Consider the following 24,513-nt stretch of genomic DNA (forward strand, 5'->3'; position numbering starts at 1 on the left):
CCTAAAACATTAACTAGTCATTGATTTTGGACTTTTCCATTACCTAAAATCGGTTGCTCTATTTGCTCATGTAATCACTTTTCCAAAATAATTCATTGCTTACCATGGGATGAAATGCTAAAGGATGTTTTATTTTACTACCTTTATTGGCCAGAATTTCCTGGAAGCAATGAGCTATCCATTCACCACTCAGTTACCTGATTCACCATTTACCCTGGAATGAATATTGGGGAACTTGGTTCTCCCTGTCACGGCTGAAACATGTTGAGTTTTGTGACTTGCACCAGCAGAGTGCAGTCAGCAAATTGCTGGCTTTTCAGAAAGTTCAGGACTTTTGCTTTTGCTTTTGCTTGAGAGTCCAGAACCTCTGCTGGTATTTGGGGGAATCCAGGTGGTTAGGGAGGGTAATACGTATTACTAAGGAAATAGGACAATTTAAAACAAACTGTTGAGACTTGGGTTGTCGATTAAAATAAATTGCCTGTTGCAATACTACTGTTTCTGCTTGGGATGTTCATATTAAATGCAATTTTAAAGAGTGGTATTGAGCTTGCTATGTATTGTAACAGTAGGAAAAGGGATCAAGGATGAAAAAGCCCATCTGTTTTATTCATAATTCCTTCTGGCTTTATATGATGGTGTTACTGTTTACTCTAGGAATATTCATAATTTAATAAGGTTGGCATTCTGTGCTTGATATGCACCACAGCAGTAGGAAAAAGGATCATTGTGTTCAATTTAAGACACATGAATTTGACAGGGATGATTAATGGTTTTGTTTGTCCCAGTTTTTACTTCTAATTACTACTGTCATTTGTTTCCATTTTAACCAGCTTGAGTGAAGTACAAGCACCACTCTTGATACACCAGTTAATTAGATGTTCGGCTGTCAGTGCAACATGTAGTTGGAAATTCCTGCTTTGCTTTGTGATTTAAAAGTTTAAAAACAACGCAGACATTGTAAATCTGAAATAAAACCGAAATGCTTGAAAAACTCAGCAGATCAAGCAATATCTGTGGAAGGAAACTGTTAACATTTTTAGGATTCCATCATATCTGAGAGATTGAGAAACAAGCATGGAGCAGAGAAAATGGGGTAGGGCAATTGGTGGAACAAAGGGAATTTCTTTGAGTAGGTGAAATAATGGGGCCGTTAAATTCTTTGTTCCAATAATTTCCCTCCCCACTCCCTAAACTATCTTGTTTCTCTCCTCTGTTCTGATGAAGGGTCCTAGACCTGATACATTAACTGTTTTTTTCTTTTCCACTTTATTACTTTGTAATTTATGGATGTGCAGATTTTTTCCACTTAATTTACAACTTGCCATGAATGAGTTTTACATTTTCAAAACTCGATTCATGCAGGTCAGAGCCAAATATTCCAAGATCATAAGTTCTGTGGACAGTCTCATGACCTTCAGATTTTTCCTGATGAATATTTCCATAATTTTCTGCTTTTGTATTAATATTTGAACAGATTCTTTTAAATGGTTATTTTAAAAACCATTGTTATCCAAATCAAGTTAAATTGTAAAGTATCTTCTCCCATTTTCAGCCTCTGATCGTCGTGGCTCAGGTAAGCCCCGTCCAAAGAGTGAAGGTTTTGAATTGTACAACAATAATCCTCAGAATGGAACACCGGAAAATTCACCAATAGGATGGACTGAATACAGTGAACCAAAGAAACCATCTGGAGATGACAGATTATTGAAAAATCGAGCAGATCATCGATCTAGTCCCAATGTGGCAAGTAAGAATTGTAACATCAATCTAGCTTCATAATCACTGTTGTCGAGTACTTTGCGGCACATAGGTGGCAAGTAAATGTGATGGATTTTAAAAAGCCAGGACAATAACTTTCTGCCAAATGTTCAGAATTATTCTTCAAGCACTTTCAGTTTATTTTAAATGCAAGTTGATCTGAACATTTCCCCTGGTGTTCCCTCCACATTCCTGAGTGTGGTGATTTACGCTGTTATTTTGGGGGTTTGTATTGATTAGTTTTATTGTTATTTGGGTGGTTTTTTTCTCTAGGGGACTCTGAAAGCAGGCTCAGGAAGTTCCTAGAAGAGCATGAAATTTGTACACCATGTATAAAAATATTGTTGGTTATTGCTGATCTCTCCTTCACTATATGACATCAGACAACAGTTGTCTAAAAGTGAATGTCAGAAGCTAATTTTTTTTTAGCTACTTGGAATTTAAAAGCCTAAGGACCATTGTGGAAAACCAATTTTTTTTTTACAGTACAACAGTTATGCTGATTAAAAAATTCTGTGAAGCTAGTTCCAAATTAGATTTGGCAAGAAAGTTGTGTGTCTACTGGTTAAGATGAACTTCCTGACAACATAGGTATGATATGGATATTAAGTGCAACACAAGATATTTTTTAAATGTCTATCTTTAGAAAAGAAATTATGCTTTTATTGATGACATATGATGTAAATACTTTGGCTATTGATGAGATTTAAATTTTCATCAATTCTACCTATGGCAGATCATATTTTTAAAAATTTAGTTAAAGGATGTAGCCCTCACCAGGCTGTGGCCATAATCCCAAATTACCTTTGTGATACTTTATCTCTCTCGAAAGCACTATATTTAGTGCTGGCTTTCTGTGAGTATTTTAAATGCAGGTTGCAATATCATAGAAAATGCCTTCTCTTTGTACCACAGTAAGAATTCCATTGGCACTTGATTTTAAAGAGGTTGTTTTAATCTTTATATTGACCTGCTATCAGATTTGTCGAAATTACCAAGGTACAATTTCCCTCCACTGTTTTGAGAGCTTGAACTGTATGACCAAGAAAAAAAATAAGGTAATTTATGGACACAGGTTGCTACTATAAATGAGGGGAACAAAAAATGAGTCCTTGGCTTTGACACTACCTAAAAAGATTAAACTTGGGAGTGAGAGATTTCTTAAGAATGGATACCGATTAATGGAATTTCTAGATTTAAGTCGCACTAAAGATGCCTATGAGGACTGATTTTCGAAAGTGAATTATTTGATAGAATGGACTTGCAACAAACTTGAACTGAAAATGATTAAAACTGTTCAGTTTGGGAATCTGTCTTAGTATGGCATTTAAATTACTAGACTCCAAGTTAACTTGGACTGAAGCTAGTCAACACTGTCCTTCAATTATTTGCAAGAGGCATCTCTATTAGAACAAATATCCAAAGCCATAAAAATTCTTGGGAAATTGGGCATTCCCTTCACACTACAAAGGACATGCCATGCTGTGACATAAGAATGAAAGGTTAAGTAATTAGCAGTATTTGCTAACCATTATGCAAGAGACTGTTCACAGGCTTCAATAAAAGATCAGGATTAAAGACTGATTTTTGCTAAAAGCAGATCCTTTTATAGGCATTTCCTGGATTGAGGATAACTGACTTCCACTCTGGTTTTGTAGCTTCTGAGCTAGCTTTGGTCAATGTTAACTGTAGGCATTTTCACAGATGTGGGTTAAGGTGATTTACCAGGCAGTTTCTGAGGTGGTATGTTCCATCCACAAGGCTGCTTTGTGCTCCTGATGTAGTGCCTTGAGATTCTCGATATCGTCCTGAATGCTCCTTCTGTACTTTGAGTTATTGTAGGATAGGTTGTCGGGAGTCAGTGGGGTTGTTGCACTTCTACAGGAAGCTTAAGCACATCCTTGAATCTTTTTCTCTGTCCACTTGGTAATTCCCCACGACAGAGCTCAGAATAAAGTTTCGGGAGTCTGGTGTCATCCATCGTAGCCAGTTGAGATTAACTAAGGCCTCATTGCTGGGTTACCTTTCCAGTGAATTTAGATAATTTTGTAGAAGCGGTGTTTTTCTGGTGACTTGAGATGTTGTGCCATAGGTAGCCCAGGTCTCAGAAATATATGGGAGGGCATGGACTGCTGCTGCCCAGTAGACCATGAGGTTTATGCCAGGTCTTGGGTATTGTCACTCTTGTCCTCAATAACCAAAGGTTGTTCTTGGACATCGAAGGCAGTGGTGAATTTCGTCAACGATATCTGTGTTCGTCAAGAGGCGGCTTTCAAGGCATGGGAAATAGCCTACATTTTCCAGCAGATATGCCAATAACAGAAAACTAAATTAGTGTTATAATAAGACACATCAATTCCATGAATGTCTAAAGAAAAGTCAGAATTTGCTTTTGATGTGATTCTTTCCCAGTACAAATATAGTAATCCTCGTTCTAATGAAGGATCTTTGACCTGAAACATTAACTCTGTTTCTCGAGATGCTGCCTAATTTGATGAGTATTTCCTGCATTTTCTGCTTTTATTTCAGATTTCCAGCTATTGCTTTTTTATTTTCTGATATTAATAATCCCTACATTCTTGGCAAAGTCAGGAAATGAGGGGCACAGGGGAACACAGAGGCCGAGGTCCATGTTATCATGAATATCTTGGTGGTTGACAAATTCCATATTCTGAACCACGAGGATCTTCTCGAGCCCATTCCTATAAATTGTCCCCTAATGATGCTACTACCCAAATATGATTAAAACTAATTCATATAAATCCCTAATTAACAGAATAAATCACCACACCCAGGAATGTGGAGAAATGATCAGTGGAAAAATTCAGTTCTACTTAGATTTAAAGTACCCTAAAAGTCATTTCTACCATTTCTATCATGGACACAAGGTTGGGTAAGTTTATCCCTAATGTTGGTTTGCTCACTATCTGCCACGGATATATTCAGGCAGGCATGTACTTAAGGATTTGGCTAGCTCAGTTAATGGTCATGCCATCAATCTAATCTTGGTGATGGGCATTTAAGTGCCCCACCCAGAGTGCAATGTACCATTGCTACTTGAAGTGGTTTTTCCATGTATTCCCCATGGAGGAGCACTGATTCATCAGCTGAGGTAGTACATTAGATAGTAGTCTGGACAAAGTTCCTTTGTCTATGTTTGACCTGATTCCATAAGTCTTCATAGAATCTGGAGTCAGTGTTGAGGGCTACCGTGGCATTATTTAACAATTGGGAGGGAGGCTGACGTATTGCTGTTGATTGTAAGCATTTTCAAACTATTTTCAATGTAAAGGAAGTGATTGGGCCTTTGGATTACTGTGCATTAAGCAGACACTAAAATCACAATTTTCCACATAGCAAATACAGGTCTCCCCTAGGTTGCGAATGCCAGACTTGTGTACAACCCATACATACAACCGGACGTTTGAGAAACTGGCAACGTGGATTTGCTGGCTGCTTTGGGGCTGCAGGCATCTTCTGCCATGTGGAAACAACGTTCACGACTGCAATTCTGACTTGCGAACTATCCGGATTATGAACTGTTCACTGGAACTGTTATAACCTGGGGAGGACCTGTAGGGAATGGGATTAGGTGACTATTCTGGAGTTTGCTTTATTTGCCTTTTTGAAAGAAGCCTACAACTATAAAGAACCTTTCTGAGGGAAAACCCAGTACTAGATGGTCTCGAAAAGTGGGTTTAATGGGGGGAAGGGTGGTCTTCAGACTCTTAAATTAGTTTTCATCTCTCTCTCTCTCTCTGATGTTATGGGAGATATTCTTAGATTGAATCTGTAAAGAGAGATGGATATCTGTGTAAACCTTAATCCATATTATTTCAAATAAACTATTCATCACTAGGAGAAATAATTATCATCGCTTTGTAACAGAGTTGCTGGTACATCAAGCTCAAGTTCGCATATAGAACAGAACTACAACACAGGAACAGGCACTTCAGTCCATACTGACCATGATATCAAACCAAACTAATCCCATCTGTCTGCATGTGGTCTATATCCCTTCATTCCCTGCCTGTTCATGTCCCTGTCTAAATACCTCTTAAACATTGTTATTGAAGCTACTTCTACCATCTGGCCTGGCAACACGTTTCAGGCATCTACCACTAAAGAAAAATGCCTCATAACCTCCTTTAAATTTCTCCCTGCTCACCTTAAAGCTATGCCCTCTAGTATTTGACATTTCCACCCTGGGAAAAAGATGCTGATTATCTACCCATCTATGCCTTTCATAAATTTATATACTTCCATCAGGTTGCCCGTCAAATTTTGATGCTCCAGAGAAAACAATCCCAAATTTGTCCAATCTCTCCTTATAGCGAATATTCTCTAATCCAGGCAAGATTCTAGTGAACCTCTTCTGCAGCCTCTCCAAAGCTTCCACACCCTTCCTGTAACGGGATGACCAGAACTGCACACAATACTCCAAATGTGGCCTAATCAAACTTTTATACAGCTGCAATAGAGGAGGATGGTTCAGATGAAAAAGAATGTGTTTTCTATCAGTGCTTAAAACTGCTTAATCTGCATTTTTCTTGATGTCTGTCATTTTTTATGGCTAATGTACTTTAATAGGACTGTATATAAAAAATTTTTTGCATTAATGTGATTTATGTGAGGGAAATTTTGATACAATTTCAGTATTATTTTCTTCTGTACCAAATTTGAAGAACATTACATATATATTCTTTGCACTTAAAATTTTGAGCAATTAAAAAACAAACATTAGTATTTAAATGTTTATTTAATTTACTAATTTAGAATGGTAAACTGTATGTTTGCGCCAATGTTATTACAAAGCTGAGACGTAAGTTCATTCTCCTTTAAGCATAATTCTAAAACCAAAAATATGGAAGTTTCTAATTAAAATCTTGAGCAAAATAAATTTGGATACTCTTATAATAATGTAACTTGTAATTGCTTTATTTCTTTGTTTTTGGTGAAAAGACCAACCTCCAAGTCCTGGGGCAAAGCCTGTTTATTCTACTGCACCTACTTCCAAAATTCAGTCAGTCTCTACTGGGAACCTTTGTGCTGAGGTTTGTATACATGTGCAATATGCTACTGGTGGCTTTATCCATAAATATTACAAATATTTGCCTTAATCACTTGGTTTGTGCATTATTACTTTCTAATTCTAACATAATTATTTGAATTTATTATACATTACATATTTAGCAGCCTGATGTTCCTGGATAAAATGAATGTAAAGGCTTGTCCTGTTAAGAGTAAATGACAATTACTAAAGTAATTAGTAAAGCAAGTACTTAAAAATAGTTCATATAGGTCATTTGGTAGGGTGCAGTTCCTTTTTTCAAAACAGTAATAATCTGTGGAATAGTTTGAGAACTTTGAGTGAAGCAAAGTGATGAAACTTTTTCAATTTGTGTCCAAGAATAAGGACAGAATTTAACCTAAATTCTATGATTAATTTTACCAGTTCGGACAACCTCACATTGCAATTTATTTACACCTGCCATTGTTTGTTTTTGTTGCTACTGTCCCATTGCTTTGCCACATTGTAGTTCACCTCCTAAAACCCTGCTTGTTTTGGAATTACAAGGATATTAGACTGTCAAAGATGAAGCTGAGCTCTGAACAAAGAACAGTTCAGCACAGGAACAGGCCCATGATGTCTGCTGACCATGATACCAAATTAAATCAAACCTATCTGCCTGCATGTGATCTATATCCCTCAATTCCCTGCCTGTTCATGTGTCTAGCTGAATGCCTCTTAAATATTTCTTTTGTATCTGCTTCCACTACCTCTGTTGGCAACACATTCCAAGCACCTACCACTCTGTGTTTTTAAAAAAAAACCTGCCGCATAAATTTCCGTTAAACTATCCCCCTTCCTTAAAGCTATGCCCTCTAGCATTTGACATTTCCACTCTGGGGGGAAAAAGGCACTGTCTGCCTTGTCTGTGCTTCTTGTGATTTTTATATAGTTCTATCAGGTAGCCCCTCAGCCTCCAGTGCTCCAGAGAAAACAATCCAAGTCTGTCCAACCTCTCCTAATACTCTCTAATCCAGGCAACATTCTAGTGAACCCCCTCCAAAGCTCTCGTATCCTTCCTGTAATGCAGCGACCAGAACTGCACACAGTACTCCAAATGTGGCCTAACCAAAGGTTTTATACAGCTGAGTACCTTTTGCAATTCATTGCGGGACATGGCAGAACCTAAGTGTCATCCAAAGAATTCAACCACTATACCGCATAAGCAAAAAAAAATTAAGAATTTGGGATGTAGTAGTTTAAGTAAAGATTTCAATAAGTTGCTTCATCTGGACTATGCTTGAAACATAATGGGAATATATCACCAATCACATGCCTGAATAGTGGGTCTTGAAAGATAGCTGGTTTGAAAACAAAAACATGTATTTGAAGAAAAATTGTACTATTTAAAAAAAAATAAACTGTTGTCTTAGAAATACTAAAATGGAAAGTAATTTAACCTTGCCTCATCCAGGCCTTGTATAAGTTTTGCTTACAGTGCCAGAAACTCAGGTTCCATCCTGACCCCGGATCCTGGCTGTGTGTAAGCTGGCATGTTCCCTTTCTGAACACATGATTTCCTTCCCCATCCCAAATGTGTGCAAGTTGTTTGGTTAATTGGCCACTGCAAATTGCCCTGAGTATGTAGGTGGGTGGGTAGAATCTGGGGGGAGTTGATGGTGGGGGGGGCGGGGGAGGTGGAGGTGGGGCAGTGGTGATGGAGGAAGGAAGAAATAAAAATGGGATTAATGTAAAAGGGTGATTGGTTAGCACAGATGGTGAGCCAGAGGGCCTGCTTCTGTAGTGTACCTCTCTATGGCTCTGACTCAGAATAGCATTTACACTGAAATGCTAGTGTGCTCTTTTTAAGTGTATTTTAAAGTTCAGTGGCCATCATGTATTATTAATATACCTCAGCTTTAAATTATTCATGGTTCATGTTTTAATTCATGAGGTATCATCAATGTTTGTTGGTTTAATTAAATAAATTGATAATTCTGCTTTTAGGAGCAATTATTGCCCACAAGACCTGAAGCCTATCCAATTCCCACACAAACATATACTAGAGATTATTTTACCTTCCCAACATCAAGATCCCAAGATCGAGTGAGTCCAGTTCCTGGTCAATGGCATCACTATGATGAGAGGGCAATGAAGCAGGAGCAGCCCTTCACTGGCAGTGCACAGGTAAGACTATGCTGACACAGCACTGTCTGAGTAATACCTAAATGAAAGGAATGATCCAAAAGGTTTTTGGTACATCAATTTTGAAAATTGCATTTCAGGTTTTCACAGTCACTTAATAGAACAATTGGCAATGCAAAATATGATACCTTCTTAGATCTGATAATACAATGCTGCCTCTTAAAGAGATTTAACTTAATTCAACATTGTCCATAATACTTTGTTTAAAAACAAACTATCCTAAGAATACAGGGATAAAACACGCATTTAACTCTTGGATTTAATGTGCTGTTCTTTCAAACTGATTTAAGCAAGCTATTCTCTGGTAATTTTTTAACTACTTAGTTTTGATGTTTCAAGGAAATGCAGAAAAATTAAAACCTTTCATAAATTTAGGGAAACTCATTAATTTGGGGCTACTTTTCACATGTTCATTATTAGCTAATTTAAAAAGAATGAGTTCTGTGGATGGGCTAGAAAAGGAATCACTATTTTGGAAGTATGAAAATATAGGACCTTATGAATAAAATGAAAAGCTGCCTTGCAGTAATTAGTGAAAGGCACAAAATATAAACAAGTTTGGCTTTACAGCACTTTGAAGTGCTTTATAGAATGCCGTGAATGAAGTACTGTTTAAGTGTGAGGTGTTTTTTTTAAACTTAGTAAGGTTTATAAGGATCTTGTTGGTTCATTCTGGTTTGTTCTTCTGTTTTGCTGGTGCTGGTCCATTTGCAGGACTATGTTATTGCTTGGTTTAGGGATTTCCCCAAAGTAAGTCTTGACTGGTGGAATTACAGTATTAGCAGAATAGCAAAACTGATTCCTGCCAAGATTCATACAGCACTAGAATGTGATAAATAATCTCTCTTTAATTAGATTAACAGATTTTCATTAGAATTTGTATCTGCCATGGCAATTGGGAGAAGGTGTGGTCTCGAGCATTTTCCCCCCCATGGAAACCTGTCTTAAATCTGCCTGAACACTAAAGGATGAAAAAATTATAATATGCCAGGTATAACAGAACTATGCAAATGAGTTTGAAAATGCTTGTTCCAATTCCAACTAGTAGTCTTTGCAACAAACTGTCCTTTGGGCACTAATTGGCCATCTCGCAGTTAACAGATTGGCTGTTGTGGTAAATGAACTGTACTGCTATAGTTGGGGTTCTTTTCTGGAATTGGATGTGTTGAGTGGATAAAATAAAGCGGACTTGTGAAAGTAGATTATCAGGAAACAAGGGGGAATGGGACTGATGGGATTTCTCTACTGGGAGCCACCGTGAATGCAATGCGTTGTAATAATTTAGTTGTGCTAAGGTACATGAAATTTTGTAATGCTTACTATGATGTTAGGCATCTGTAATTAAACAGTTTGATTCTCCAACCAGAATCCTGTTTTTCAAGTTTTTTTTAGAAAAAAACTTCCTGTGCTGTGTTTTAGTTCTCCAGTATCATCCACATAAGCGCTTGCTGTCATTAATTTAGTTTTTCCACATCCATCTCCTGCAATAGTAACAGATGTGTTTAGGCAGTGCATCTTTATAATCACTAAATAATGCCTCGATGTCACTAAACGGTTGCAGGAAATAGTTGAGATACGGTGACTATTTACTGTGATGGTACTATTGTGTACAGAGTTTACTTTTAATATATTTAGCACATCTTGAACTTGAAAATTAAACTGAAATATTTTGGTGGTCATGTATAATTTTGCGATGAAGTTGTGTGGATAGTCTATAATTATACAGTTGTTTGGAAAAACGTAACAGGTACTTTTAATGTTTCTAACATCCTAACCACCAACCCCCATCACTCTACATTTTCGCAACATTACTGCAGGAGCAACAAGCTTGCAATCCTTGAGACGGACTGGATTCCAAAGTTTCCTTAACATAAGCCTGCTTTATAATGTGTGAAATTGGGACAATCTAAATTAATGCATTATTTAAAAACTTGGAGTGGGCATAAAGAACCAATTGTTATTGAAGTGAATGTTTGTTCATTACTTACACTAATTTGAATTGTACAACATTCACAGCACAGTTTTTTTACTCAGTTATCATTAGTTTTATATGGTAATGGTATAAGCATTGCATTAGAACGATAGTTGAACCGTTTACTGCTTTCATTAGTTGCTGCTTTGTATTACGCCACTGGATTTTGATGGAAGTGAATGAATAATGGAATCCACACAATTGTAGTTTGCACAATGTTGTACATTGCCACCGAAACAAAATATGTAATTGCAAAGAGAACACAAATGTATTGAAGTTCATATTCACAGATTCCTGAAGTAACAGTGTAGTTTAATATGGATTAAAAAGCTAAAAGATACTTTCCGTTTTTTTGATGAAATGGGGAGCTCGCGTTAGAACTGCATTGAACATTAGCCTGCAGGCAAAATACGCCATACATTTCTACAATCAAATTACAAGAAGCATGTGCAAACACTAAGGAGGGGGCAGAGGAGATTTACAAGGATGTTGCCACAGCTTGAGAATTTTAGAAAGGAGAGTTTGGATCAGCTGGAGCTGTTCTCATTGAAACCAAAGGGAGACAGATGAAATAAACCAAATAAATAAGGAGAACTTATTTATCTCAGTGGCGAGGTCGAAGTAACAGGACATAGATTTAAGGTAATTGGTGGAAGGATTCGAGGTGAATTGAGGAACAATTTTTTTTCACCCAAGTAAAGGTAGAAGTCTGGACCCACTTCCTGAAAGCATGGTGGAGGCAGAATGTCTTTACACATTTAGATTTTGTCTAGATAATCAAACCAAATGCTGCAATCTTGAGGGCTACAGACAAAAACAAAGCAATTGGCTTAGCTTAATGAGCTTTTTTTTTTAACTGTAATTACACAGCAACCAGAGTTCAAACCTGACCTTAGATGCTGTCTTTGTGGAATTTGTGCAGTCTTGTGAGCACATGGATTTTCCATGGGTGCTCCAGTTTCTTTTCACATCCCAAAAATATGCTGGTAGGTTAGTTACTGCTATAAATTACCCGAGTGTAGGTGGGTGGCAGGATTAGGGGCAGTTTATGGGCATGTGAGGGAGAATAGGTTATGGGGGAATAGGACCAATAGAAATGCTCCAAGAGCTGACATGCATTCACAGGCTAAATTGCTTCCTCCTATATCATAACCAATTTTTCATATTTTCTCATTTTCTGAGTAACTGTACTCCATTAATACCATGTACAATAATTTTGGAACATTAGCATATTCTTGAGGAAAAAGCCCATTTGCACTATTTCTTTGAAGTTTCTGAAAATTTTCCATTGAAGAAGTGAAATTTGCACAGATTATTCAGTGCTTCTATCAGGTAATGAATAAAAATCAAGTACCTTGTGATTTATAGGAAAAAAGGTTATTTTGGATCTACTTAACAATTTTTCATTATAACATTGATTTGAATTTGTAATTTTGCTACCATTTTTATAGTTACTGATAAAGTAAAATATTACTGCTCACAGATTTAAATAAAAGAATGGTTTAATTGTCAAATTGAATTATGCTTTCTCACTTTCTTGATGTTTTACATTTCCATTATTTGATATAAACTAAAGAAGTATTTTGAACAAGAAGTATTCCTTTGGGACTTCCTCTACATTTGCGACTTTAAATTTAATTATCTTAAACATTACTGGTCTAAAACATGACAAGCATTTTTAATCCTGTTATGTACAGATGATTAAATGAATATTATTGTTTTTAATTATCTAACAGCGTGGAACTCGTTCTCAAGAGGAATTGCATGAGGAGAAAGCTTTCCACCAAGAAAAGATGCGCCAGGAAGACTTGCCCCGCAGAGAAGCTGAATACCGGAAAGACTTGGATTGGAAATTGGATGTGCGGGCTAATCAAGGTTCATCTGTGGATTCCAGCATATCTAGTCAGGAGCAATTGAGCTACTCTTCAAAATCACTTCCGGCAAGCACTATTGCTCCGCATAAAAGTGGACCTGGACGGTGGAAAACTCCAGCTCCAAATCTGACTACTCCCATTGCTGTTTCCCAACCCATTAGAATAGAAAATCAGTTGCCGCCACCACCCCCTCCACCACCACCAGTACATTACACTATTGATTTTGATAATACCCACACTGATCTACCCCTGCCGCCACCACCACCACCTCCACCAATTTCACAAGTGTCTAGTCAAGTCTCTGCTGTTGATCGCAGGAAGCGCGAAGAACAACAGCGCTGGTATGAGAAAGAAAAGGCACGACTGGAGGAAGAAAGGGACAGAAAGCGCCGTGAGCAAGATAGAAAAATTGGCCAGATGCGCGGTCCCCCACCTTTGCATATGAATCTACCCCAACCTGTTCATGTTACTTCTGCAATCCAGCAAGCGAGGCCAGAAAAAGTGGCCAGTCTAACACGGCCTCAAGATACAGTGATCCGTGAGCTTCAACCTCAGCAGCAACCTCGAACAATTGAACGCAGGGATTTGCAGTACATTACAATTAGCAAAGAACAGTTACCTGTGAGTGACAGTCTCTCACCTGATCCCTGGAAACGAGATGCAAAGGAAAAAATGGAGAAACAGCAGCAACAACACCTTTTGGAAATGCTTAGCAAAGAGATACAGGAATTACAGAACAAACCTGATCGCACATCTGAGGAGAATGATCGCCTTCGTAAACTTATGCTTGAGTGGCAGTTCCAAAAACGGTTACAGGAGTCCAAAGAAAAAGATGATGATGATGAAGAGGAAGAAGATGATGATGTTGATACAACACTTATCATGCAAAGACTGGAAGTGGAAAGACGGGCAAGGGTGAGGAGAGTAAAATTATATTCCCATTTTAAGATTCTGGGTTAGTTTCTATACTTTGAAGATGTTCATTGTGACATTTTATGGCTCAAGGATATTAATATAAAGCTGAGTATTTAAGTGAGCAGCTGGTCATACTTGGTTCCTCTGTACCTCTTTGATGTATCATGCTGTATTTAATTATTCTGAAGTATTAACAACTAAGAGTTAACTGATGATTTATAGATAATCTATTTAAAACGGTATCACAAAAGGCAAGCAAGTTGAGAATCGATTGGTTCTGGGTGGCTTATTCTACTTTTCAATGAAAAAAGCTGTTTTGTATTGGCAGTCTAACATCTGCTATACAATTAATTTTGCATCTGTACTTCATTAGTAAAATGATACTTTTCAAAGGCATTGTGAAAAATGTTTTGGTTCAAATAGCTAGTTTCGATGCAGGAACCAGTACCATTCACTGAGTGAAACATGGGACTGGCATAAGTCAACAGCCAGCAATTGTTACAATGCTGGACAGCAGTCAATTTATTTCCAAAAAGTGGGTATGCACTAAATTATGCTGTCGGGTCCTATTTCTTTTTATCAGAGCAAGATACCTGAGATTGCTGACTGTGCATCATCTGGAGTATTTCTTCCAATACGCTCCTGAGTGCAGTCTCCCAAAGAGAGACCAGGCTCTGCAGTGCAAAGCTGTTGTAACTGTGTTTTGCCCTGCCCCTGAACTGCCTTGGTAGGTAACAAGCCCTGCCTCGTAGTTCGCGAAGAACATTTGGCAGCGTGTTCACTCAGCAGTAATTACTGCACTTGCCCTGCACTAGCAGGCTGTCACTCTCTGCAGACAAAGGAACTGGTACTGCAATCAACCTTCAATGTTCAGATCCCTCAATAATTGTCTGCAGGGTCGGACTTGTGGAAATATTAAAGCAATGCCATCAGTTATATCCTTGTTAGCATTGGAGTGTTACTGGTGCAGCTGCAGACTTCAGAAAAGCTATAGACCTTACCATAGTAGAATTTTCCATTTCAGCTATAGACAGTACAAGCAAACTGCACAAAAGTTGATGCTTAAAATACAACTCTAAACCAGAGGAGATCAAGCACCTCCTTACAATGACTCAGAAGGTTGCATAAAGCTGTTTAAAGCACAGAGGGAATGTAAGCTAGGCCTTAAAAACTACTGAACTGTTCCAGTGTTCCTGGTGTGCCAACATAGATTGTCATTACCAGTAGTGGGAGCCCTCTGCCAACATAAGACCCTGGAGATTTTACTGAGATTCCTGAGTTTTATGGAGGGTTCAGTATCGTAGCAGAAGCCCCCATTGAATTGGATGGGATCGTAAGATAGACAAACTCTTTCTTAAGTCCTTAACTTACAATATGGAAAACTTGTAAATGCCAGCAGTAATTGCTGGTGGACAGTCAGACTGCTCCATTTAAGAGCTTTTTGTTTCTCTCAAAAGCCCTCAATTCTTACTCCATAGTTTTCCCCATTAAGTATTTCTGGAACCCAATATCACTCCTACTTGGAGTATTCCCACACCCTGCAAGTTCTACCTGTAATTAGCTCTATGCTTACCATATATTATCCCTCTTGTGGACCACCATCTATTGTTGCTTCATTTCTCTGCCTCCTACCTTTTTATCTTGAGCATATTGAGACACGTAGAAAGAAAAAGTTTACAGAGTTGCCCTCATACAAATGGGTGTGTGCAGTTCAGGAGAAAAAGGGGTGAATTATATAGTACGAAAGACCCAGATAGTTGGAAAGGAAAATATTTATGGTTTTGAGCATCATAGATACCAATATTCAAGTTATAATATAGTTTGCTTACTTCAATAGCCTAAAGATGCCCAGTGATATAAATTTAAATTGTGGTTTCTTGATATAAAGATGCATGTTTGGGAGGAAAGCTTTCACAAGTGGCATTCTGCTTTGAAAACTGGAGTGACTATAAATGTAATTATTATGGGGATCTTTACAATTGCCTATTAAATGCTCTGCTTTATGGTGTTTTTATTTGACTCTTGATATTTCATTTTCTTTTTTGAATATTCTATCTTTAATAAGACACTGGATGTTCTATTTTTCCTTTATATGTCTGACATTGAGCTTTGATGCTCTGGCAAGGAATATTTTGTGTTCAGTGAAAGATCTTCTAATATTGCTCCCTAAAACAACCAGTGAAATGGGTACTGACAATGTCTGAACTAATAATTTTGCTCCATCTTTCCTTCTCATCCCTGCTGCAGACTGTTCCAGCTATCTCAGTTCTAGATTTGGTATGTTCTTGTTTCTTCCTACTTGTTTTCCTGCCTGTTTATTCTCTCCCTTGCACATTTGTCTCTGGTCCTAGAAACTGCATCTGGATATGGTAGTGATTTAGTTTAAAAATTTTAATGAAGAAAATGCTGGAAATATTCTGCAGGTCAGGGAGCAGATGTAGAAAGATAAACAGAGAGCTGATTGCTCTCTCTCTCTCTGCTGCTGCTGCCTGACAAACTGATTAATTCCCGCATTTTCTGTTCTAATTTCAGATTTCTTGTTCCTGAACTATTATGGTTCTGTAGTGATTTGGTTTAACTTGTCTTTTGTAAATGTGCCAGATATTCATATATTTTTCTGTTTTCTTTGTGTGATCTTGATCTTTTTAGTGCATTTTTTAAAACAGCACGTTTATTATCGTTGAGTTTTGGAACCAGAATTTGAATGCTTGGGAAAATCTATCCAAGGACCAGTTTGTCCAACTTACTTGTTATCTTGCATTTTTTTCAATCCCTCTGATCTAATGCATTATTAATTATGAACTAAAATGTTGACATTATTTCCCCTAGGTTAAAACATTTACACAACACTTTAGTCTTTACTAACTCAAGGCAAGAGGCTGAGGCACTAGCTAATAATTGAGCTCTGTGGAACATCCACTTCACAGACTCTTTACAATAAAATTATTGTTACATTGCAAAATGTCACTAAGTTTGTTACTTTCATTTGATGGTGATAAATTGTTATTTCTGACAACAAAATCTTGTCCCAAGATCAGTTTTTTTTTCCCCTCCCTCCCCCTGTCCCCCACGCATTCAGAAGCTCAGCCAGGTTCTTTGAGTGGGAAATTAAGCATGCATCGTATTTCCTCCATGGAACCATATTAATTGTAACCTATTGTTTCATGTCCAGCAACTCTCCTCTGATTTTCCTGATACCCACTACACTAGGGGTAATTGCTGTGGCCAGTTAATTTAGCAACACATCTTTGGGATGTGGGGGAAAACACACATGTCCACACATACACACACAACATGGGAATCAAGTTGCTGGAACTATTCAGTTGCTGCATTTTCTTAAGACTTTTGATGCATTCCACCAAATTATCCTAACTAACTTTAATTTACTCCTGTGTACACAAAAGCTTTGAGGTATTTGCAAAAACATTTTGATTCCTTTCTGGTAGTTTTATATTTTTCCCCTGATTTGATCAAGATTTAAGGAAATAAGACTTTATAAATATTATAAATTGAGTTTAATATAACATGAAAATATTCCATTCGTGTGCGTGGTTTATTATGTAAAACGTATATGTCTCTGTTTTCTGTGTCATTTACAAAAGTCTAGTTGATCAAAGTGCACTAATTTTTGCAGTTGATCAGCATGTTTTAAATATTTCAGAAACATTGTTCTTGAGATTAATTCAGTTAAGAATAGAAGTGACAATTTTCACAGTGAATTGAGCATTTTTTATATTCAATTCTGTAATTTTAATTCTGAATATGAAAGTTACTTAGAAATAGCATTTTCCATTAGCTGGCTTATGATGCTTATGGCCAGAGATAGTAATTCACCATGCTTGATCGAAGGATGAAAAGGAGAAAGCCTGTCGCCCTCAAACATGGTGATACAACCATTGGATTTAAATATGAAACTTTCTTTAAGTGGTCAGATATGGAATGCATCAAAATCATATTGATTTAAATCATTAAAGTAATAAAGTACTTATTTCTTATACCTTTCTAAAAGCTGTTTTGCATTATGGACTATGAACTGTATTCCAGCTTTCTGACTGCTTCTCCATACCCCCTGCCCACAAGTGTATCTGATTGTGAATGCTTAAGGTTGTACAGTGATGAATATGCATTGCATGCAATAGAATGGTGGTAATGTGGATGTAGGGATGATTGAATGTCAAAATGCATAGTTTGTTGCATAGCTTTTTGCATTCTTTTTATTTCAACAATAATGAATTCGAATAACTTTGTTTAAAAAGAAAACATATAACTTTATTATTCAATATTATAATGTTCCTTGTTGATATGGTTGATGCAGAATATTTAAGCTCTTAGTAAAAGGTCATAATTTATGGTTTATAGATTAATAATATGAGGAAATTCCCCATTGTGCATTATTAACCTCAGTTGTGATATTGTCAGTTATACTTAACCTGCAAGCATTACATTTGACCTTAAAAATGAAGACTGACCTTGAGAATTTCTGCCAACTAAATATATACGGGAACATTATCTTGCTGGTGAGTACAAATGGAAATTTAAGGCTGTACAGCAGACTGTTTGAACATTTCTTGCTATTTAAATCAGTGGGCAATTTTGACAATGCTAAGATTGATCTTCCAAGAAGTCTATTCTCTCCTGCCATAACTCCTTATCAGAGGTGACAGGTTATTAGACCAGCATCAGGGTGGAATAAATTAATTTTTATGTCAGCCTTCTGTGCTGTTATGAGTAGCAGACTATGAAGGTATGTAGGTGAAAGTATGTTTAAAATTTAAAACTGACAAATTAATTACAGTTGCAAGATGAGGAACGTAGGCGTCATCAGCAGCTGGAAGAAATCCGAAAGCGAGAAGCAGAAGAGAGAGCTAGACAAGATGAAGAACGCCTTCGTCAGGAGGAGGAGCGAGCAAAGAGAGAAACGGATGAAAAGGTTAGATTCTGAGTATATGCCAAACAACCATCGTGACACTTTCTCAACAGTCTTTGTTTATATTTGGTTAAACCATTTGAGTCAAAAATGCACCTTTTAATATGGTTCATTTTGCTGTTCCACTTTTAATATGGTTGTTTGTCTGCTTGCATTGTGGATTTCGGTGCAGGTAATGATTTGAAAAGGTATATTACCTTTGTTGTCATCATCATTATCCCAACTCCAGTAGAAAAATATTGGACTGAATTATGCTGATAGCCACCAGTTCCAAAGGGATCAGCCAGCTATTAGCTGTTCATGATCTTGGTAAGTCTTGATCTGGCCCAATATTTACATTGTCCACAGGTTGCTGGTTGTCTGCCTGTCATGAAGGGCCATACATATGTGTCCAAGGTATCCACACACTGGTACATCTGACTGTCAGGCCCATTGCCTGATTTTTAGAATTTTTTCTGAATGTCAATCATTTTAAAAGCCATTAAAATTGAAATATATAGGGAAGTTTATAAACTAAAGGTAATTAATCAAGTGAAAATCAAACAAACTGAAGATGAGGATATCTAAAACAAAAACAGAAAATGACAGGAATACTTGGCTTGCCAGGCTACATCTTGGGAAGAGAAATAGTTATCAGGTTGGAAATCCTTCATCAGAAATGAGAAGGAGACAAAAGAAGCTTGTAAAGATTGGGGGGGGGGGGGGGGGGGGGGAGGGGAACAATGTCTCATCGGGTAAAACTAAGGTGACCATAGGAATAAGTTGTAAATAGGTTATCTGGTCAATGAAGGAATTTATTCAGTGAGAGAGTGAAAACACAGACTAAAGAACATGGACAAAAAATGTGGGAGTTGTGAAATACATTGCAGGAGGACAAGCCCAGTAGGTCAGGCTGGGCATGTTTTCCATACCACAAAAGAGAAAAAAGGAGGGAGGGGGTGGTTGAAACCAGCTGAGTTAATGTATCACAAATGGATGACTGGTAATTAACCAAGTTAACAAACACTTAAATGAAAAAAGAATTAAAAGTAACTTGCCTTCCCTTTCACCTTGTAACCCACAGCCCTATTGCTCCCATTGAAATCAGTGAGATCTCAGATCCTGTACCAAGTCTCATTTGCTGCAGAGTTTGAGGCAATTTCTGGGCATTCTGAATCCAATCTGCATTTCCAGGTTTGATGGATGACCTGAACCCCCTCTGGTTCATCATCCTGCAGTAATAAGTCATGACTAAGAATTCTGCTTCAAGCCTGCATTCTGTGAGGAAATTTAAAGCTATTTGATATTTCTGATTATTAGGTGCTCTGGGTAAAGTATCTGGAATTGCATCTTTTTGGTGTACTTGCATTACCAATAGCTTTCAATTTTAACACTGTGCCAACTATTACCTTTTGAACAAATCAGAGTTTAAGATTTCATCCTGCATATATTGCACAATGAAGATTAAGGACTAAGTTAGTACTTCTACTGATTCATTGAGAAATACTGTTCCAAGAACTGTGTGGTACAGCTCAATGATGGGACTTGGGTTTGAATCCAGCATAGATTGTTGGGATGAATATCTTCTGTCATTGGATGGAATGAGTTTAAACAATCTTAATTCATTTCCCAGTTACCATAAACCCACAGTACAGAATTACCTTGGTTTAGCTCTAAGTTGTAGTGTCACTTGGATAAGGATATTTCATGTGCACTGTAAAAGAAAAATGCAGTATGCTTGGGTGGTGCTGAAGTCCAGCACTGTAGCATTGGTTTTGGCAGGTGGTTGTACCTAATCCAAGTGGGCTTGTTGACATTACTGATTACCTACAATGCGAAATACTTGAGTTTCCAATACTGATATGTCACCTTGTAAATTCCTTGCTGGTTGGTATTTGCTATTGATTCTTATTAACAGTCTTAACTAGTCACTTTTGTGTACTATTTGTCAATTATCTCCAGTTGCAATTTAATGTACAAAAATACATCCTTCACACAATGAGTACAGCTTTTTGTTCTCGTAATATTTTGTGTCAGATCAATAAAATGATTTAATCGTGGACACAGCATAAAATGGCTGTTTGGCCCATCATATCTGTACCAACAGCTTGAATAAGTTACCCAATTAGTTAGATTCCCTATGCTTCCTCTTGTGCTTCGCAAAGCTTTAATTTTGTAAAGAAACTGGATAAATACTTGGAGGCACAAGACTACAGATGCTGGAATCCAGAGGAACACATCCAAATGAAGGGTCTCGACCCAAAACGTTGACTGTCCATTTCCCTCCATGGATGCTGCCTGACCCACTGAATTCCTCCAGCATTTGTTGTGTTGGATAAATACTTGATCTCTTCCAGGCAATGCATACCACATCATCATTTACCCCTGTGCTTTTATTTCTTCATGTTTCCTTTTGAGTTTTCCCCTTCTGTGGCAAACCTGAGCATCTGACTTCAACCTTTGTGCTTTAGAGTACTGTTTCTCCCTATTCTATTAGATCTCTCCATAACCCGTTTCCTTGAACAGCAGTTTCACTAGTTTCTTCCAATCTCCAACTCTATCTTTCTTGTAAATCTCCTCTACCCACTTACTAAGGTTATGAAATCCTTCCTAAACATGCAGCGCTGAAAATTGGTCACTATAGTCCAGGCAGGAATGTACCACTGCTTTCTATATGTATAAATGATTACCTGTGTTAATAAAGCTAAAGAGCAACAGTTGTGTTAGGTTTCAAAAATGTGTGTCTACACCCACAATGTTCCTGAACCCCCTTTACAATGATAACAGTTCATTTATATTAGGGCAACTCTTTTAAAGTGCCAGAAGATCAGTACTAGCACCAGCTTAAAAGCCAATTTTGGCATCTATGTTGTTGGCTGCTTGTCTGCTGAGCTGGTGGAGTCTCCATTTGGTATCAATGAGGCAGCGCAGATGTGCACCCCCCCACCCCCCCCCCCCCCATTGAAATCCATGGGAAATAACAGGTGTCAGCACAGCAGTGAGTAGAACATCTCAAGTTAGTTAATTCAGATGTATTTAATTGCTTTTCCCATTATATGGGGTTACATTTGATGTTACAATTTTTTTTAAAGTTTTTATTGTTTTAATATACTTCATTAAGTCTTCATGGAAATTTGTGAATCTCTGTGGCTGCACTGGGACGCATACGAAATGTGGCTTCCCAGCAGAAAGTTGCCCCCGAGGTCCCTTGTAAATCTTTTCCCTCTCACCCTAAATCTATGCCCCCTAGTTTTGGACTCCCCTACCCTGGGGAAAAGAACGTTACCGTCCACCTTATCTATGCCTCTTACAATTTTAAACCCTCATTCTCCTATGTTTCCAAGGAATAAAGACCTAACCTGGCCAACCTCTCCCTATAACTCAGGCCCTCTAGTCTTGGCAGTATCCTCGTAAATCTTTTCTGTGCTCTTTCCAGTTTAACTACGTCCCTTCTATAATGGTGACAAAACTGTACATAGTACTCAAAGTATGGCCTCACCAACGACTTATACAACTGCAACATAATGTCTCTTCTGATTGTTCTGAATTTGGGGAAACTATTTATTGCATATTATCTTCTACTTCATAAAAAGATGTGGAGATAAGGAGAGAAGATTTGTATAAAGTTTGCAAGTGATTTTAGCTTCCTGAGGCAGAAATTAATTCTGTTAAAGGAAATTTTATCTAAAATTAGAGAAAAGTAGGTTTTGGTACTTTGCATAAATCTCTACATGCTTTTAATAACTTTGATGTTTTACAATATTAGTTTTTTTTTGTTTTGAACCTGAAATACAAAGTAGATATTCTGATTGTACGAACTGGCTAACAACCTTCTGGTTTCCATTAGAGAAGACAGGAAGAAGAATATTACACACGTTTGGAAGCTGAAAGACGTAGACAACAAGAAGAAGCTGAGAGGAAGTTGCTCCAACCTGATGAACCTGGTCTGTACAGGCCTCCCCTTCCACGGGACTATGCTTCTGAAAGCCAGCAGTATGAAATTCCTCCCCCATCCCATTCATCTAACGCTCCTCCCCCTCCTCAGAGAAACATTTCTTACATCAAAACACAGATCGTCTCCCCTGACAAAGTTTACACTGCCAAGTTTGTCCCATACAATGATGAGGATGAGGAAGATGCAAATCTTTCAGGTCAGGATAAGTACTCCATTACAAGAAAATCGTATGGTGAACTGCCTCTTGCCCCTAGGCAGCCGCCATTTATTCGTCAACCCCGCCCGGTTTCAGATGGCTGCTATCTTTCAAACTCATTCCGACTGCCATCTGCCAATGCCAACAGTACTGCTCCAAAAACTGGTGTCCCACCTCCCCCTCCAACCAAACAGAGCTCCATGCCACAGAGTGGTTTGAAAGGTAGAGACAAGTACAAGTAACAACCTTGTACCTTTTTTTTACTTTTAGACTTTCTTGGTTCTTGCAATTTCCTGATTTGAGAATGTAACTATAACTATCTCCTAATGTACACGTCTCTTCCTTCAAAATAACACACAATTTTACTTGATTCAGGAATCAATCAATCATTTTCCTTAAAGTCACTGAATATTTACTCTTCAATTTCTTATCTTCAAATTCTTCTGTCTTGTCCTCTCAAATATTTTAATTGCACTCCCCTAATAATCCTAATGGATGCCTAATTTTTCTTTTTTTTTAAGTTGTTCCAATCAAAGTACTGTTGGTTTTGGCTTTGTTCTGTTCTGTGAATGAATGCTTCCCTAAAGCCCCTCTTCAGGTACAGGAAGAGAATGTGGCAAATTGGAATGCCTGCGGTCTTTACCCATTTTGGGGATTATTCCAAAACTTTTACTATTCCTGTTGCAAAGGGGAACTGATCTGGTGTAATGTAGCATTATGAATAATTAATTGTGAACCTGCAGTTTACCCTACTTTTTGAGATTATGTAAATATGTGCCAATTAAACAATATACAGCAGCATTCAAAATTAATGGGAAATGAAAATTAAAACTGTAGATACTGGAAATCGGGAATAAAACCAGAAAATGCTGGAAACACATGACGAAGGGTCCTGGACCTGAAATGTTCACCATTTCTCTTTCCACAGATGCTGCCATACCTGAGTTTTTTTCCAGCATTTTCTGTTTTTAATTTCAAATTTAATAATTGGTTGTACAAGCAAATTGTTTTTCAGTGGGTAAATGAAGGCTTCACAATTGTTTATCAGCAATGCTTGGAATGCAATGTGGCTGTAAAATTCTTGTTTACTGTAAAATTTAGTCAGTGTTGCATTCACAATCTTTCATTGTCACCTAACACTCTCATCTGCCTTAAACATTTGATTCCTAATTCTGGTGTTAACCATATCTGCTTTAAAAAGGAAAGCTAATGCATGTTTTATTGAATGGTAGTAAAAGAAACTAGTTTGAAATTTACACTCAACAAGAGAAATGATACCAAAAAAAATTTACTATCTTTGAAGTGAAAATTAATTTTCAGTTATATGGTCATATATGATTCAATGGTAGACTTTATATTGCTTTGGAGATTTTTTTCAATATGACATCAAGTGTTATCTTTACTTTTTCATGGTTATCTCTGAAAGGTCAAGGAAAAGCAATGACTTCATTCTGATAATATTGAGCACTCTAAAACCTTCAGCACGTTACCTCGTTGCATTGCTGATGAGTAGAGCTCAGGTGGTTTGTATTGTGGGATGAGAGAAAATAATGGAAAGTTTAAGTAACCTCCAAGCAAATAACATTGAAATTAATTAAAGCCATTTTGAAGATAATGGAAGAACCATTTAAAAGGTTGAAATCTACTCTAAACTATGGAATTCCAAAATATGTAGTTGGCTGTGCAAAGAAATTAATCCTCATTTAAGTCTTGTGTAG

At 37.4% G+C, this 24,513-nt stretch overlaps 1 protein-coding gene across 1 annotated transcript in view; it reads left to right on the forward strand.

The window, feature by feature from the left end:
* Nucleotides 1-24,513, forward strand: part of afdna (afadin, adherens junction formation factor a) — a 184,847-nt gene that overhangs the window by 143,241 nt on the left and 17,093 nt on the right. Inside the window, exons 26-31 of the mRNA XM_052012073.1 lie at nucleotides 1,556-1,750; nucleotides 6,724-6,815; nucleotides 8,780-8,959; nucleotides 12,686-13,738; nucleotides 18,534-18,668; nucleotides 22,492-23,017. Coding sequence (XP_051868033.1) covers nucleotides 1,556-1,750; nucleotides 6,724-6,815; nucleotides 8,780-8,959; nucleotides 12,686-13,738; nucleotides 18,534-18,668; nucleotides 22,492-23,017 — 2,181 coding nt within the window. The remainder of the gene's footprint in view (nucleotides 1-1,555; nucleotides 1,751-6,723; nucleotides 6,816-8,779; nucleotides 8,960-12,685; nucleotides 13,739-18,533; nucleotides 18,669-22,491; nucleotides 23,018-24,513) is intronic.

The sequence above is a fragment of the Pristis pectinata genome, chromosome 3 (assembly GCF_009764475.1).
Source record: "Pristis pectinata isolate sPriPec2 chromosome 3, sPriPec2.1.pri, whole genome shotgun sequence".
Taxonomy (NCBI): domain Eukaryota; kingdom Metazoa; phylum Chordata; class Chondrichthyes; order Rhinopristiformes; family Pristidae; genus Pristis; species Pristis pectinata.